The sequence below is a fragment of the Haliotis rufescens genome, unplaced genomic scaffold (assembly GCF_023055435.1).
Source record: "Haliotis rufescens isolate VD_foot unplaced genomic scaffold, xgHalRufe1.0.p SCAF_15, whole genome shotgun sequence".
NCBI classification, from domain to species: Eukaryota; Metazoa; Mollusca; class Gastropoda; order Lepetellida; family Haliotidae; genus Haliotis; species Haliotis rufescens.
This window is the reverse complement of record NW_025963835.1, coordinates 28,319,588-28,337,220: the sequence shown is the minus strand read 5'-3', so window position 1 is coordinate 28,337,220 and position 17,633 is coordinate 28,319,588. Positions and strand designations below refer to the sequence as shown.

Genomic DNA, 17,633 nt, shown 5'->3' with positions numbered 1-17,633 from the left:
AAATTATGAAGAGCCGTGTACCATGCATTGTAAATATCAGCACGCGACGCATTCGTGACCAACTCGTGTTATTCCGGGATAAGCCGAATAGCAGGTTACGGAAAGGGGCGAGTGGTGACGAATGCACGCGACGGAGATTGGTGCACGTGCAACAACAGCAGAGAAGGCATTCCTCGTGCATCACACATCGAGACGGGAAGATTTAATTATACACCAGTGAATGAAAGGTTCTGTTTTAGTTGCTAAACTTTTATTGAAGATGAAATACATGTTTCATTGAATCGTACTGTTTATAATGATGAGCCTCAACCTCTTTTAGCACAATGCTGTGATATGTATACTGGTGTTAATACTCTTAGCGAAGTTGAAAAAGTGTCTTGTTTTTTCCCAATAATTTTACGTGTATTCTGAGTGCCAAAACCTGCTATGCAATTTTACAAGAACGTAAATCGGTTATTTATAACAAAGTGTGATATTTCTTTACTATTTTTATACATGTTTGCTGTACATAATTTTAAACGTTTTAGGTGAGGTGAAATGGGGTTTAACGTAACGTCCAAGATTATTGCACTTATATAGCGACGTGCATGTACGTGTGTGTGTTTGTGTGGCTGCTTGTACTAGTCCGGAATGTTGCCGATTTATAGTGCTAGCTCACTGAGATACCATGCCGCAGTTTAACATGAATACCCGACTCAGACACAGTATACTGACTCCGAGCTGACCAGTCCTTGTTTTAGCCCCTTAATGCCGAGCGCCCGACAGGGTAACAACAAGTACCATATTTTAACGTCTTTTGGTATGACGTGGCCGGGGATCGAACCCCAGACCTTCAGCTCTCCGGGCGGACGGTCTACCACTAAACCACGGAGGCGGTTTTAAACGTTTTATTCTCTCACAAATCCTTATCGAGTGGCCTAAGTAATAATTTTATGTTGTGTTATATATGTTTGCAAAGTATATACTGGATTAGTGGGATGAGACTCAAATAAACAATTGTCTTGTCTGTCTGTCTGTCTGTCTGTAATGGCCCTGGCTCCATTATTTTTAGGGATTGGAGATTTACCCGGGCATTCCCCTTTACTAATATCCAATTTTTTTTCAAAGTGAAACAATAAATAACAATGCGATTTCATCTGCATTGTGTAGGAAAGAGTAAGATATAGAAAGTTGATTTGACACTGTTAACACGATGGACTTGAATGACGCGTGGATTTTGCAGTTTTATACACAAGAAGAAACAAACCAGACGTTGTAATCATATTAACATTCACAAATGATATCTGTATTTTCATTGGTTAAAAATACAGATATCATTTGTGAATGTAAATATGATTACAACGTGTGGTTTGTTTCTTCTGGTGTATAAAACTGTATTTTCATTTGTTGAGCCGTCATATAGCTGGAATATTGCTGAGTGCGGCTTTAAACAACAAACAAACAACTCATTGGTTGAGAAACGGCCACATGGCCTTCTTTAGAAGACAGTATTCGATAGTGACCTAGCTGTTTTAGTATAAGTATTAAATATAGAAAAAAACAGAGTCCAGATATTCGTGCTTGTCAAAACTCCTTTATCCATACAAGATCTTTCGCCGTTCTTACACCCGAAGAGCCGTTAAACGGCGAAAGAACTAGTGTGGATAAAGGAGTTTTGACAAGCACGAATATCTGGACCCTATATACACTTGAAAAAAACAAGCTGGGCACTATGCCCTTAACCCTGAGTAAACCACCTGGTCACTCGAAGATCTACACTAATCACTGTGTCAGGGCAACTACAGGTCCTGTGCTGGATTCAGGACAAATTCCTAGGAGACACCTGATGACACTGGTCGCTCACAAAAGCGAAACAGACGAAAAACTTACACAGGTATGACAGATGACGGCACAAAGATCAGGTCGCGCAATCTGAGTGACAAAACCTGCCCACCGTCAAGAGTGAGTGAGTATGGTTTTACGCCCTTTTAGCAATAGTCCAGCAATATCACGGCGGGGGACACCAGAAATGGGCTTCACACATTGTACCCATGCCGGACATCGAACCCGGATCTTCTGCGTGACGAGCGAACGCTTTAACCACCAAGCTACCCGACCGCCCCCACCTTCAACAAGGAATCTATTTCAGGCCTTACCTGAACCCCAACCAACGGCTCACGTGACACTCATAACCGAAATGGCTGACACAGATATTGATCGATGAACTGTTAAACAGTTATTAAATGCTTCAAATTAACATTCATATATATGAGCATTTCATCCTTGCTTCCTGTGACATCTCGTGGGAATCAATTATTGTTGAATTTGTTGGTTATTAAAAGCTCAAATTGAAATATTGTTTATTTTATATTATGTGAATTTATTTTGTTGACCACAATTTGGGAAAGGTCATGTTTTATGGAACTCAAGAAAGTTTCCGTTTCTTGGGCCCATAAACCATATTGCCCTCGTGAATTAACACTAATTGATAATTGATAAATATCACGTATTGTTATTTGAGATCAGCACTTTAATATGTATTTGTTAAATAAATAAAAATAATGAATCGTATTATTTGGACACTTGAGAACACTGATTGAGAAATCTTTATACAGTATATGTGCGCTTCTCTTGCAGACATATTACAAGCGTCTGCAAGAGAAGCGCACATATAATGTATAAAGATTTTCTCAATCACAATCAACAAAGTCACCAAACCCTGACCACCCAATCCACACACAGACACACACACACATGTATTTCGATGATCGTAACTCCTATACTTACTTAACACAGACTTACGACAGTCGTAGTGCCTAAAGGGGTAAGAAAGAATTGCTACTTTATGCATAAGATAGTCGTACACTATTTCTGTTCAAATATAGGTACCATTCAAAATATTCCACTCAGTTTGTCTATATTTAGACTAACATTTAGTCTATGAAATCTTATATTACACAATATCCTTCGTGACTCTAAAAATATAATTCCCTCTGCTGATTTCATGTGGAATAGAGCGAGCTAGAGCTGGCTAGACTTGCTTTTGTATGCGTTTCTAGATAGTAATTTTTCATAAAATAAATATATTCCACAGTCATGGTGCAGGACTAGTCTATATTTTGTATAGTTAGGTATAATTTATACATATTCGTTAGACGTTGCTTTGGACAGTCTATTATGTAGTTATATCGCTACATGCCAGCTTATTGGGGAAGTACGATTTAATTCAGTTGATCTGATACGATGTAACTGCGATAATGTTTAAAACATGTTTTCCACGTGCTGTTGCATGCCCAATATACCGTTATAATGTTAAATTAAGATCACGTTTTCCACGTGCAGTCCTCTCCGTCACATGGCCGCGTGTAACTCTCAAAATAAGATTGGCTCCTCCGCGTGCCAGTGTAAAAAGCTTTCACGTGACCAAAAAAACTGTTAAAATGATCTCGTTTCCACGAACGACTTTATCCGCCACGTGACCGTGTATAACTGTAAACTCATGATCACGTTCTGCACGTGCGAGTGTGCTGTCGCGTGACCGTGTGTCTGAGAACAGGTTGGGACCAGATATTTGCAGCTGTATTGGTTTGAGAGAGGATAATTTTGCGGTTACTGCTTTGAAACATACAATACAGAAATGGCAGCCGAACAATTATATTTTGTACAACATTCTTTTTCAGTACATAACTCATGTAGTCATCTTTTTCTAAACTTCAAACCACGGCGGTCACATTCTAGTTGGGGCCAAATAAACATCCTGGTTGATAACATTATCAACTCATTATCCACGAATTACCGGAGTACAAAGACGCACAATCTCTAGTAGTCAGACGCGTGAAGATCCTAGGTAGAATAGGTCTTCAACAACCCATGCTTGCCGTAAAAGGCGACTATGCTTGTCGTAAGAGGCGACTAACGGGATCGGGTGGTCAGCCTCGCTGACTTGGTTGATGCATGTCATCGTATCCCAATTTCGTGGATCGATGCTCATGCTATCAATCACTGGATTGTCTGGTCCAGACTCGATTATTTACACACCGCCGTCATGTGGCTGGAATATTGCTGAGTACGGAGTTAAACAACAAACAATCAAATCTAGTAGTCAGCATGAGCGAGTGGGTGGGTTGGCTTTAACGCCACTTTTAACAGTATTCCAGTTATATCGCGGCGTGTCAGCTTAATGTGGGAGGAAAGCCCGAAGTGTTGCAGGTCTCAGACGTTTACCACTTCGGTGAAACCCACGAGCACGGGTATGGTGCTAACAAACCTAGAAACATAATCGGGGCGAACCGGGATTCGAACCCACAATCATAGGTTTCTGGCGTGCCCAAGGGACGCAACTCTGCACAGCGAATCGCGGCGCCTTAGACGACTGGGCCACCCGTGCCCCCTAGTCAACATGAGCATCAATCCACGCCATTGGGATATCATGACATGCCATCAACCAAGTCACCGAGCCTCTTCAAGTCGCCTCTTATGACCAGCATGGGTGAGTGAGTGAGTTGGATTGAAGGGCACTTTGAGCAGTACTGTAGGTATATCACAGTGGGCCAGCTTGGTGCGGAAGCAAGGGCGGAATCAGCATTTCTAAAAGGGAGGGGTGCAAAATATCAAAATCCTCTCTCAGGTAATTTTACTCCCTACAACATATTACAATTGGTTTTGGTGGGGTCGACCTCCTTCGTCGGGCAGTTAACGGAAGACCTCGGGCTTCTGCAAATGATAATGCCCTGAAAAATAGCGTTACCCTTATAGTAGCATCAGAGACCATATAATAGATTATTATATGGTCTCTGGTAGCATATTCTCCATGACAGCGATACGAGTAACATGTCCCATACTACCGACGTTTATAGACACATCAGATATGTCAAGGGTGAGCGCCCTGTCAGGGTTGGCACGGCCAACTGCAAACGGACGGGAGCTGTTGAAGTACTGCCTTGTGATCTGCTTGAGCGTTGCCATGTGCTGTGATACCCTACTTCACGCTCATATAATATGTGGTGATTAATTAGAGCCGACGGAGAAGTGCACGCGCAGCGCTGTCCAATCAGCGGGCTATCGAACTATCTCCCAACCAATCAGCGGCCAATTAACAGTTTGCCTGCAACTATTACGCGCTCAATTACCTCCGATGTTGCTTAAGTGAGTTGATAACCTATCTCGTACTCTGACAAGTGCTAATGACTTCACACAAGAGTGTTGGTATACGAAAGGCTTCTCTTAGTTGATAAAAGCCAAATCTTTTCTAAATTCAGTTACCGACTTTGAAATGTTTGGTTCCGATTTTTTGTGGAGACAACAACAGACGTAATTTAATTGGTTTTTCGCTGGCAGAAATGGTTACGTCACCATGCAATATTGAAAGACGGCACGTACCTGTCCTGAAAACCTTCCTGTAGGTGCCTGAGCGACCTTTAGACAAAGGGCAGGTCTGCGTGTGAACTCGCATGCACGGACAAGTGGAATTCTAAAATATAGTTTGCCATGACCCAAGTCATTAAAGGGAAAATAGACTGTAGGCTCGGGCCAACTAGCAGTCCGAGCTCATTTGACCGAAGTCATTCAAAAGCCACTTTCTTTGTCTACGCCATTCAATGGCGATACCCGTGAAGATCCCGGTTAGAGTTAGTCTTCAGCAACCCATGCTTTTGGTAAGATGGCCAGGCTCGCTGTCTTGGCTGATGCATGTCATAGCATCCCAGTGGTGTAGATGCCCATCATGTCAATGTCGATTATTTACATACCGCCATCACACAGGGGGTAAGCGCCGCCCATGCCAAACCGGATATTGGAAGGTAGCAACTACCATTTTCTCGCTAGACAATAAAACACATGGAGTTTTTAGCCCTATTACTTTGAACAAAATCTGACTTAAATCTTGCACCGGTTACGGACCACAATCGTTGTAGTATTTATTTACCACACTCAATACTTAAGTTCAATATTTTTTATTTACTTAGTAGTGGTTAAAGCGTCCGCTCGTCAGGTTCAATTCCCGACATGGGTGAAGCCCATTTCTGGTGTCCCCTGCCGTGATATTGCTCGAATATTGCTAAAAAGCGGCGTAAAACCATACCAACTACTTTACTTTTGGTGTCATCTGGCACGACAACGGTGAGTCGAAAACAATGTGTTTTCAGCGTATAAGCAACATAATTACTTCGTTCCATCGCATTTGTATCAACGTTAGCTTTTTTAGGATATTTTAGGATTGGTAGCACTATATTACCTTTCTGTGGTGTATATATTCTGGGATATTTAACAAAACAAAAGACAGTACGAGTTCATGGTAGTTGGTTTAACAGTGTCTAGGTTGTTAAGGTTTAATATAAGCTGACTGTAGTGGTTGTTTTAGTTTGACAAAATCTCATTTACACTTTGTTCTAGACTAACATCTAGTCTCTGAAATGAACATATTTTACAGAAAAAAACAGTTGTTAAATTATAGTTATAAAATATAATAAAAAGGAGCCCAGAGACTTTCTTCATTTTCAGATCCTGCAGTAATCTAGACTTGCCAAACATGGGCTGTATTTGATATATTTGTTTCAGGGTCTGTATGAGACTTTGGTCCTGCCTTTCAGAGAGCCGACAGGCCAAATATGAGGTCATGTTCAGGATGATTCGTCACCACTCGCCCCTTTCCGTAACCTGCAAAACGACTCGTCCCCCTATCGATGAATGTTATGTGCGAAAATACGACAAACCAATCAGAATGCTCGTATGATTTCAAGTTCTTCGTCAAACAATCCCTCAGAAATATATTTTATATATATATATGTCTTGCATCTTAAAATATACCAAAGACACAGTTAAATGTGTTCAATCATACTGTATAATTCCGCATGTCCCGATGTGCTGTATCTTGCATCTGAAATATATATAATATATGGGGAATATATGTGAACCATAACGCAAATAGTTGAAAATTGTTTTAGGTATGCCCGTTTGCGCTAAGACGGAACCCGGTCGCAAAAATGGCCATGAGAGGGGACGAGTCGCTATTCGGCTTGTCCCGGAATAACACGAGTTGGTCACGAATGGTTCAGGATGTTTATCATTCTAGGAACGACGGAAGCCATTTTTCATTGCTATTACCACGGACCTGCTATTACTGATTACAGTGAATTCTTTTCACATGCAGTGATATTCCATATTTAGACTCGCACGTCTTCAGACATTATTCACAGATTAAATCATGTTTCTTGTCGTGGGTGCTAAAGCTGGTGTTAGTGACACACATGACTAATCAGTTGTCTCGATGTCCACGGTTATATGAAAGAAAATGAATTATGTCAAATTGGTACTAAAGACCATTGAAAGAACTTGGTTAAAGTGACACATCAAATAATGCCACACACTAGGATAAGGCTAGTAAGTTAACTGAGGACGAAATCCGAAAAAAACAACGCATCACAGAAAGTATTTGAGACAAGTGGAATTAATACCATGTGGATTCTCAAAACGTCAAAGGATTTGCTTGAATTTCTACAATGCCCCCAAAAGAACCCAGTTCAATTATGTCAAAACATTTGATTCTTCAACTTTTCCACATAAACATCCCACATGACAATCTTAAGGGAAAACGTAATTCCTTGATCGATCCACGGGACGGGCGTAACTAAGCGTGGCGACCATAGTTACATCTCTAGGTGAGGTGAAATGGGGTTTAACGTCGAGTCCAAGATTATTGCACATATATAGCGACGTGCGCGCGCTGTGTGTGTGTGTGTGTGTGTGTGTGTGTGTGTGTGTGTGTGGCTGCTTGTACTAGTCCGGAATGATGCCGATTTATAGTGCTAGCACACTGAGATATCACGCCACCGTTTAACATGAATACCCCACTCAGACACAGTATACTGACTCTTAGTCTACCAGTCCTTGTTTTAGCCCCTTAATGGCGAGCACCAGACAGGGTAACAACAAGTACCATCTTTTAACGTCTTTTGGTATGACGCGGCGTGGGATCGAACCCCAGACCTTCCGCTCTCCTGGCGGACGCTCTACCACTAGACCACAAAGGCGGTCAGTTACATCTCTATCTTCAGACGTTCAGAACATTATTTATCTAAAATGAAAGTAAATGTCATCTAAGTTTATTGAGAAAACAATATGTGAAATGCTGGACTTCTTAATTGATAACACCCACAAAATGTTATGGTAGAGGACATTTCCAAATTCGACGCATCAATAACAAAAATTATGACCAAAGCAATATTTTTTTTCAGGTAAACATTTGACCTGCCTTTGCATGTGTTTGCAACGGGTGCCACCGGTGGAGTAGGATATGCTCACCTTTTCGCGAACACCTGGTATCATCACTATTTGATAGTGATTCATCAAAAAAGGCGTATGACATAGACGGAATATTGGTATAACTGGAACATAATCGTTATAGTATTTACATACGAATATTGGAATATTGGAAAAACTTATGATAATATTCAACTGGAATATTGCTGAGTGCGGCATTACACAACAAACAATCAAACATAATATAGTCGGAATCGCACAATGGACATTGCTTTTAGAAGAGATGTTTCATGATTATTATGCTGAGGTGCCGTTTTGGCCTGCACCCGCATAAAAGCATGTCAGCTCGTTTGAAGCTGTCTTCGGCCAAAACAATGCAATTGAAATACTATGAGAGAATACGAGGACTAACGACACGTCTTAAAATGTTTTTATCAGATCAGTTTTTATCAATGTCACTGCTGTTTTAAAAATCTGTTCAAATACTAATTACCCAGACTGTATTAATCCAACAACGTTGACAGCAAATCTGTTCACGCAGCCAACTACCATCAACTCGTACAGTTTCTGTTTTGCTAAATATCCTATAATATATTCATCACACAAAGGTATTACATTGATACAAATCCTAACATAGCCTGGTCAAGCTAATATTGACACAAAAGTTAAAAGTAAAAAATGATGTTTTTATACTGAAAAACACCTTGTTTTCTACTCGTTGCTATTGTGTCAGATGACAACATCATTAAAGTCAGAAATATTGAACTTATTATTGAATGTCGTATGTAAAGACTATAACGATGCGGTCCGGAAGCCCTTGGGGTCTAAAATCCTGCCTAAACAATCCTCCATGTGCCGGGTGAAATTACAATTTTTTACAGTCAAGCGAGAAAGGGTATGAATACACCGTGCCATTTAGAAAGTAGTGAAATGTAACAAATGTTATAATTGTGATTACACTTTCTTCTCTTAGTAAAGTACAGATTCTAGTTATGTTTTTAGAGCCGGGGGGGGGGGGGGGGGGGGGGATCATGATCGGTTTCGAATCCGGCGCTTCGGCGTGACGAGCGAACGCGTTAACCAAAGCACTAAGCTACCTCACCGCCCCTTGTGGTTTGAATATATTCAAGTGCACTCAAGTACCTCTTGTTAAAATCAATCGTCCCTTTGACCATGTGGCCTGGCATACATGAACAAAGCATCTAAACATGAATCGTTGACACACCCTCATATAATAATCTCTAATTTATCTACTTATCTTAATACATAGAGATTATTAGCCGAGTGGGTTTCCATACCGTAAATATCATATATGAGGAATAAACACTAGCTTGCGCAATACAACTCTTATTCCTTATGTGATATTTACGATACGGAAACACATGGGGGAAATAATCTCTCTATCATATATAATGTCCTTCTTGGAACAAATGATGTTAAAGTCTTAATTTTACTCAATGAAACAACTTTAATAACCGCAGTATGAATATATTATTTGAGTGAACCGCCCCTATTTAAACACACTGGGAATTTTAGTTAATAGTTTATTGAGTAAGGCCGCCTCCGTGAGCTTGTGGTAGAGCGTCCGCCCGGAGAGCGGTACTTGTTGTTACCCTGTCTGGCGCTCGGTATTAAGGGGCTAAAACAAGGACTGGTCGGCTCGGAGTCAGTATACTGTGTCTGAGTGGGGTATTCATGTTAAACTGTGGCATGGTATCTCAGTGTGCTAGCACTATAAATCGGCATCAGTCCGGACTAGTACAAGCAGCAACAAACACACACACGTGCATGCACGTCGCTATATAAGTGCAATAATCTTGGACGCGACGTTAAACCCCATTTCACTTCAACTTATTGAGTAAGCAGACACTGCGTCGATGTACGGAGCTAAAAGTAGTTCCTCCTAGGTGATCTCATTTGCATATTTATCTGATTGGTTTATGGCATCGATGACGCTATCCATTATATGTCACTGTGAGGTGAAATGGGGTTCAACGTCACGTCCAAGATTATTTTCACTTATATAGCGACATGCATGCACAGGCAGGGTAACAACACTTACCATCTTTAAACCGCTCTCCCACTAGCCAACGGAGATTGTTAATTAGTATTTGTCACCATTTTCGGGGGGAACAAGAAAAAAAAAGAATAATGCTTCCCCCTCCCATGAATATCAAATGTGTTTGTTGTTTAACGCCGCACTCAGCAATAATATTCCAGCTATATGTCTGTGAATAATTGAATATGGACCAGACAATCCAGTGATTGATATCATGAGCACCGATCCACGCAATTGAGATCGATGACATGCATCAACCAAGTCAGCGAGCCTGACCACTTGATCCCGTTAGTCACCTCTTACGACAAGCTGCGACTAACGGGATCAGGTGGTCAGGCTCGCTGACTTGGTTGATGCATGGCATCGATCTCATATCAAATGATCGACCCCTATATTACACCAGAAGCAAAAATCCAGAATTGGTTTGGTCTTAGCGTGCAGTATAAATATAATGAATGAAAAGTACCAATACAAACAAAACTATGGAGCACCAGAATCCGCTACCGACTTGAAAACTGTCTGGTGTTAACTCGTCTTCGTTCACTATTTAATTTAATTCCGTAGCATTCCGGGTAAACATAGGTCCCAAGCATCCTATGCTGGTCGTATGAGGCGACAAAGTGGATCGGGTGGCCAGGCACGGTGATTTCGTAAATTGCGTGTCATCGTACCCCGACAGCATATGGGACGTTGCGTCAATATCAATCACCAGATTGTATGGTCCAGAGTCAGTTATTTACAGACCGCTGTCATAAAGCTGGAATATTTTAAATTAAGGCTTTGCACAACAATAAAAAAAACACAGCCTCCCATCCAGTTCACCCCACCGCGCCGCAGACCAGGTAGAAAAAACAGCGCCAACGTTCTCATTTCCTAGCTGTGATGTCCCTGCCGGCTCACCGTACAGTCTATCCCGTATGCAAATCCCGTCAGTATTTTTAGCATCGGGTCACCTCTCTCTCTCTCGATCTCTCTCTCTCCCTCTCCTGTAGACAGACTTGCCAGTTATTGACTTGAGTGAGACAGGGAACCGGCCGGCCGGGCTTTGGATGACGGAGGTTACGATGGCGACTCGACTTGAGGCACTTCTTGGAGAGCGAGTCATCAGGGGGTCGGGCGAAGCCGTGGGGGTCAGGACGCTATGTGGGAAAGACAAAGTGATCGGGTTTTATTTCTCAGCACAATGGTGCCCGCCTTGCAAAGGATTCACGCCAAAGCTTGCGGAATTTTATAAAAACTTCAAAAGCTCAGAGAAAGGATGTACCCTAGAAATTGTGTTTGTAAGTTGGGACAAAGATTTAGCGTGTTTCACGGAATATTTCTCCACGATGCCGTGGCTGGCTCTACCGTACCAGGACCGGGACAGGAAGGTAGGTTACCCCCACCCTCTCCCCCTCCGTTCCCCGACACCCGGCAGTGCCATTCATCAAGTGCTAAGTCACATTCCTAGTCAGACTGTCAACATCCGCGTGTCTCGTGCGGTCTGACAGCTGCCAGTCAAATTGTAGATGAGCCAAAACGCTCACAAACGGTTTGGTATTTTTACCGTTATGTTTTATGAGTTACATGCCAGATTCGCGTAGTAGATAGGCCGCATAATTTAGTTCACATCGGCGTCCTAAGGCCTGTTGCTTTCCATTCTCGTGTGTAAGACCAACATGGGGAAGTTTAACTGTTATTTCCGTTGTTAAATAGTACTTGCACACTGATTCGAAGAACAGGAGGTAAAGTTAAAGTTGGAAGAAGAATTCTCCTTTTCGGTTAGGTCATCTCGCCCTAGTAAGCACTCACTGGTTTATTTATCGTACGCGAAATAAATTTCGGTAACGGGCTCACGTTTCTAAAAGAATAAATACAATACACTAGCTGTCTCAATATCTTATTCACCATGATAGACCTGAGACGATGTGGAGTGTACAACTCTCCTCATCGTGGGAAACAGCGGGTGGGAGTTGCGATCTGGTCCAATTACTAAAGTCGTGCCATTGTTTGTGTGGGAATGGAATGTCAACAATTCGAGCAGTGTTGTTTAAAATCCACCTTTACATCTGATCGTATGTAAACATTTTCTTCATAAGTTATCGCAATATCGAAATGTGAGGCAGTAAAGCACGTGTGTGTGTGAAGCTAGCTTCAGCGTTGTCACGCGTGTGTGCGAGAGATTGGAGGGTGCGTGACGGTATCGCGACTCGAGCCATGGTGGGATGGTACACTTTCACTGTGTATATACCAACTGACAGATTATCGCCTATGTATGCTCCTGACACGGTGCACTGATAGATATCAGAGTCAGGATTGGCATTTCCAGCATGCAGTGCTATCAAAGAGAGGTGTCGGGAGTTCTTAGCGGAGATACGCTCAGATTCTCAACACGTTTTTCACCTGCCCCAATGTTTCTTTGTTCTTCGTGCGTGTAGTGTATTGTGTCATTCGACTCGGCGCACGTTGACGGTTGTCTGCCGACTAACAGCACTGCCTCTACGACGCAGGCAACACCATTTTAAGAACGTTGTCGGTGAAGCTGCAACATTTTACAGGCTTAATATTTAGTTTAGTCACAAGTAGAAGATTATGGCTGGGATTTGATATTCTTATGTAAAAACCAAAATCGATAGATTTAACACTCCACTTGAAAAATCAATTCATTATATGAGAGCACAGGTGGGACATGGTGCTTAGGAGAAAATTCACTCCTCTTTATGATGGGTCAGAGACACTGGCAGATCCTGAGTGGCGTGCATGCTCATTTTGTCAGGTAATACATCACCCTCCCTCACCCCCACTACTTACTACCCCCCCCCCCCCCCCACACACACACACACACACACACACACTCACACACTCAACCCGCCCCTGAAATAGGGTTACATGTACATCTGACATTTTGAAAAGCTGTATTTATCACTTTGCCACCAGTTGAAAGAAGTATTAAATTTATTTAAATTAAAATTTGCATGTGCATTATTTAATTTTATGGATTAGCAAACTGAAAAGATGTTACTACAAAAGTTTTTAAAAATAATAATTTACAAACTGTAATCTTTACATATCCTAGTACAGAGGATATATAAATCATAAAAGAAATGTGTGAGTCAGGTTTATGGAGAATAATAGGGTGCAAAAGGAAGGTGAGATGGTTAAATTAACAAAGTATTTTTCATAAAATACTTAACTAGGAGGAATAATGGATGAATTAGGTTGATTGAGAAATAGAAAACTCTCACCCAAATCAACACAAGTCGATATAAATCTTTAAATCATATGTCCATGCATGTTTTTTTATTTGAAATCAAAAGACATCAGGGTGAGATTCTATTTTTATCATTCAAAATCATTCTTCCAACTTTTTCCATTTCTAAACTGTTATAAGCAGTGTCTTGAGTTAAGGGCATTGTTCAGACTATTTCCATGACAACTACTTGTGAGTTAAGGGCATTGTTCAGACTACTTACGTGACAACTACTTGTGATTCAAGTGCGTTGTTCAGACTACGTCCGTGACAAGTACTTGTGAGTCAAGGGCATTGTTCATACTATTTCCATGACAACTACTTGTGAGTTAAGGGCATTGTTCAGACTACTTACGTGACAACTACTTGTGATTCAAGTGCGTTGTTCAGACTACGTCCGTGACAACTACTTGTGAGTTAAGGGCATTGTTCAGACTACTTACGTGACAACTACTTGTGATTCAAGTGCGTTGTTCAGACTACGTCCGTGACAAGTACTTGTGAGTTAAGGGCATTGTTCATACTATTTCCATGACAACTACTTGTGAGTTAAGGGCATTGTTCAGACTACTTACGTGACAACTACTTGTGATTCAAGTGCGTTGTTCAGACTACGTCCGTGACAAGTACTTGTGAGTTAAGGGCATTGTTCAGACTACTTACGTGACAACTACTTGTGATTCAAGTGCGTTGTTCAGACTACGTCCGTAACAACTACTTGTGAGTTAAGGGCATTGTTCAGACTATTTCCATGACAACTACTTGTGAGTTAAGGGCATTGTTCAGACTACTTACGTGACAACTACTTGTGATTCAAGTGCGTTGTTCAGACTACGTCCGTGACAAGTACTTGTGAGTTAAGGGCATTGTTCATACTATTTCCATGACAACTACTTGTGAGTTAAGGGCATTGTTCATACTATTTCCATGACAACTACTTGTGAGTTAAGAACATTGTTCAGACTACATCCATGACAACTACTTGTGATTCAAGTGCATTGTTCAGACTACTCCCGTGACAAGTGCTTGTGAATTAAATGAATTGTCCAATGACCACAATGACCAATGCAGGTGATTTAGATGCATGTTCAAACTACCTTCATGACAACTACTATGATGTTATAGGGCACTGTTCACAATACTTACATGACAACTACTTCTATGTCAGTACTGCAACATCTACATATAACATTTCCTCATTTGAAGCTTATATAAGTATAAACTAACTGTGATGTCCCATTTCTGCAAACATGGATATCCAGGATCCCATTCCATAAAGCAATCGTAGCGCTACAACTGTCGTAACCTATGTTGAAGTATGGGAATTACAATCACCTTAGCGCTAAGATCACTTCGTGGAATGGAACCCAGGCATATCAGAGCAGTATGCTACAACTGTCGTAACCTATGTTAAAGTATGGGAGTTACAATCACCTTAGCGCTAAGATCACTTCGTGGAATGGGACCAAGGCATATCAGAGCAGTATGCTACAACTGTCGTAACCTATGTTAAAGTATGGGAGTTACAATCACCTTAGCGCTAAGATCACTTCGTGGAATGGGACCAAGGCATATCAGAGCAGTATGCTACAACTGTCGTAACCTATGTTAAAGTATGGGAGTTACAATCACCTTAGCGCTAAGATCACTTCGTGGAATGGGACCAAGGCATATCAGAGCAGTATGCTACAACTGTTGTAACCTATGTTAAAGTATGGGAGTTACAATCACCTTAGCGCTAAGATCACTTCGTGGAATGGGACCAAGGCATATCAGAGCAGTATGCTACAACTGTCGTAACCTATGTTAAAGTATGGGAGTTACAATCACCTTAGCGCTAAGATCACTTCGTGGAATGGGACCAAGGCATATCAGAGCAGTATGACCTTTGTGGCTACATAAGTTGTTGTATTTTACTTTACCGATGTGTTGATGTTATGCCATAGTTTCGTAGCATCGTAATGAGTGTTCGTCCAGACAAGGAGGGTCAGGTCAAGGGTTGGGGCAGCAACTCCAGAGCACTTCCATCATTAGCTGACCGGGCACATTGCTCTTGTGTATAGTTGTTTATAGTGGAAGTGGAATAAGCACTTAATGCCAATCCTGCCTAGTTGTGGCATCCCCGTATCTGTTCATCAATTTATATATACTCTTAGCTCACCTGACCAAAATTCAAGTCAGCTTATGTCATGGCCTGTTTGTCTGGGGTCTGTCCTTGAAGTCGGTCGTGTCTTGTCTTCAGAAACTGCTAAACCATTGAGGCTGAAACTTCATGTTTGTTCCAACCAATGATTACACCTGAATTTGCTTAAGCTTTTGGAATCAAATTTAACTATGGCCGCCACAGCAGCCATATTGAAAATCTTTTTATGGCCATTTTGTCTGCAAAATGTAACATTTGTTTAGTTGATTGTGGGAATCAACTCATTTACTGTTTTTGACAAAATTGTAAATTTTGATCTTGTTTTAAATTCTCACAATGCATTTTTGGCCCTCTAATATCTTCTACCCTGGAATTCACAGCATGAGGGAACTGAGCTTTGGCATGTATGTTTTGTTAAGTGTCTGTCCTTTAGCCTGTAGACTGGGACGATCGGGTAGCCTAGTGGTTGAAACTTTCGCTCGTCACGCCGAAGACCTGGGTTTCGATTCCTGACATGGGTACAATGTGTGAAGCCCATTTCTGGTGTCCCCTGCCATGATATTGCTAGAATATTGCTGAAAGCGGCATGAAACCATACTCATTCACTCACTAGTCTGTAGACTACATATCCAGGTGAGCTACAATCCCGCAGCACTACTGGGGGCTAGGGTACTCACCACTAGAAAAGTGTGCCAGTATGTGCCTAAGGATTTACAACACTTCTACATCTCAGATTGGCTACAAATAATAAAATATTTATTAAATCAATATACTAATCTCTTCAATCACTTAAAACAAACAGCAGTCAGGTTTTTGAAAACAATATGGCCAACCCCACAAAACCACAATCAGTCTTCTTCTTTCAATCTGTTTACTTAAAGGAACATAATTGTTCATTTTTCATCAAAAGTGAACGAAGGATTAGGATTTCAGATTGAACACAAAAAGTGGTTTCTTGGATACCGCCATCCTGTTTTCAAAAACCTTGTTTTTTTCGCTCTGTAATTGTCATTTCTGGAGGAAAGAGATTAAGCAAGAGATTGGTATCTGCTTGCTGTACTGTGTTCATGTATGGACAAGGGCATACCATAACCACTAATACGCCATATTCTGCCGTCACTGTACAATTGATTGTGAATCCCTTACAAATAATTTACGTAGTTTATTCTCATAAAGTTATGTGCGGGTGGCACTGTGGGCTAAGGTGTAGCAACATGCAGTGCGGAGTTGCATCCCTTACCTGTGCCAGGAACCATTTATTGTTTGTTCATTTCCCATTTTTGACTCAAATGTGATTCTTCGTTTGTCTCTTTTTACTCCTCCTGCCGACAACCTATGTGTTGTCATGGATAGAGCATTTGTCCAGAGAGCGGTATGTTGGTGGGTCTATCCCTGACCGTGTCATACCATTACATGATGGTACTTGTTCTTTCCCTGGCAAATTAAGGAGATAAAACAAGGACTGGTTCCATATTTTCATCTTGTTGGCAAAGTTTACATAAATTGTAGTTGTTGTTTAATGCCACACTCAACAATATTCCAGCTATATGACGGTGGTCTGTAAATAATTTAGTCCAGACAATCCAGTGATTGAAATCATGAGCATTGATTTATGCAATTGGGATACGATGACATGCATCAACCAAGTCAGCGAGTCTGACCACCGATCCCGTTAGTCGCCTCTTACGACAAGCATAGTCGCCTTTTACGGAAAGCATGGGTTGCTGAAGACCTATTCTACCCCGGATATGAGTTGGGTATTCATGCTAGACTGCGGTATGGTATCTCAGTAGGCTAGCACTATAAAAGCGGCATTTGTTCGGATCAAGTGTCAAGATCACCAGAGATGATGTGATTGTGATGAAACTTTGAACAAAGATGATGTGATTTGGTTAAAGTTTGATGTCACATGAGCAACGTGTTGACGTTTTTATATTGATGAGTAAATAGCTGCTTAGAAGTTAATT

At 41.3% G+C, this 17,633-nt stretch overlaps 1 protein-coding gene across 1 annotated transcript in view; it reads left to right on the top strand.

The window, feature by feature from the left end:
- The first annotated feature begins 11,248 nt into the window (after positions 1-11,248).
- The window catches only part of LOC124140228 (nucleoredoxin-like), a 40,226-nt gene continuing 33,841 nt past the window's right edge, over positions 11,249-17,633 (top strand). Inside the window, exon 1 of the mRNA XM_048396428.1 lies at positions 11,249-11,664. Within this exon, the coding sequence (XP_048252385.1) occupies positions 11,344-11,664 (321 nt within the window). The 5' untranslated portion in view covers positions 11,249-11,343. The remainder of the gene's footprint in view (positions 11,665-17,633) is intronic.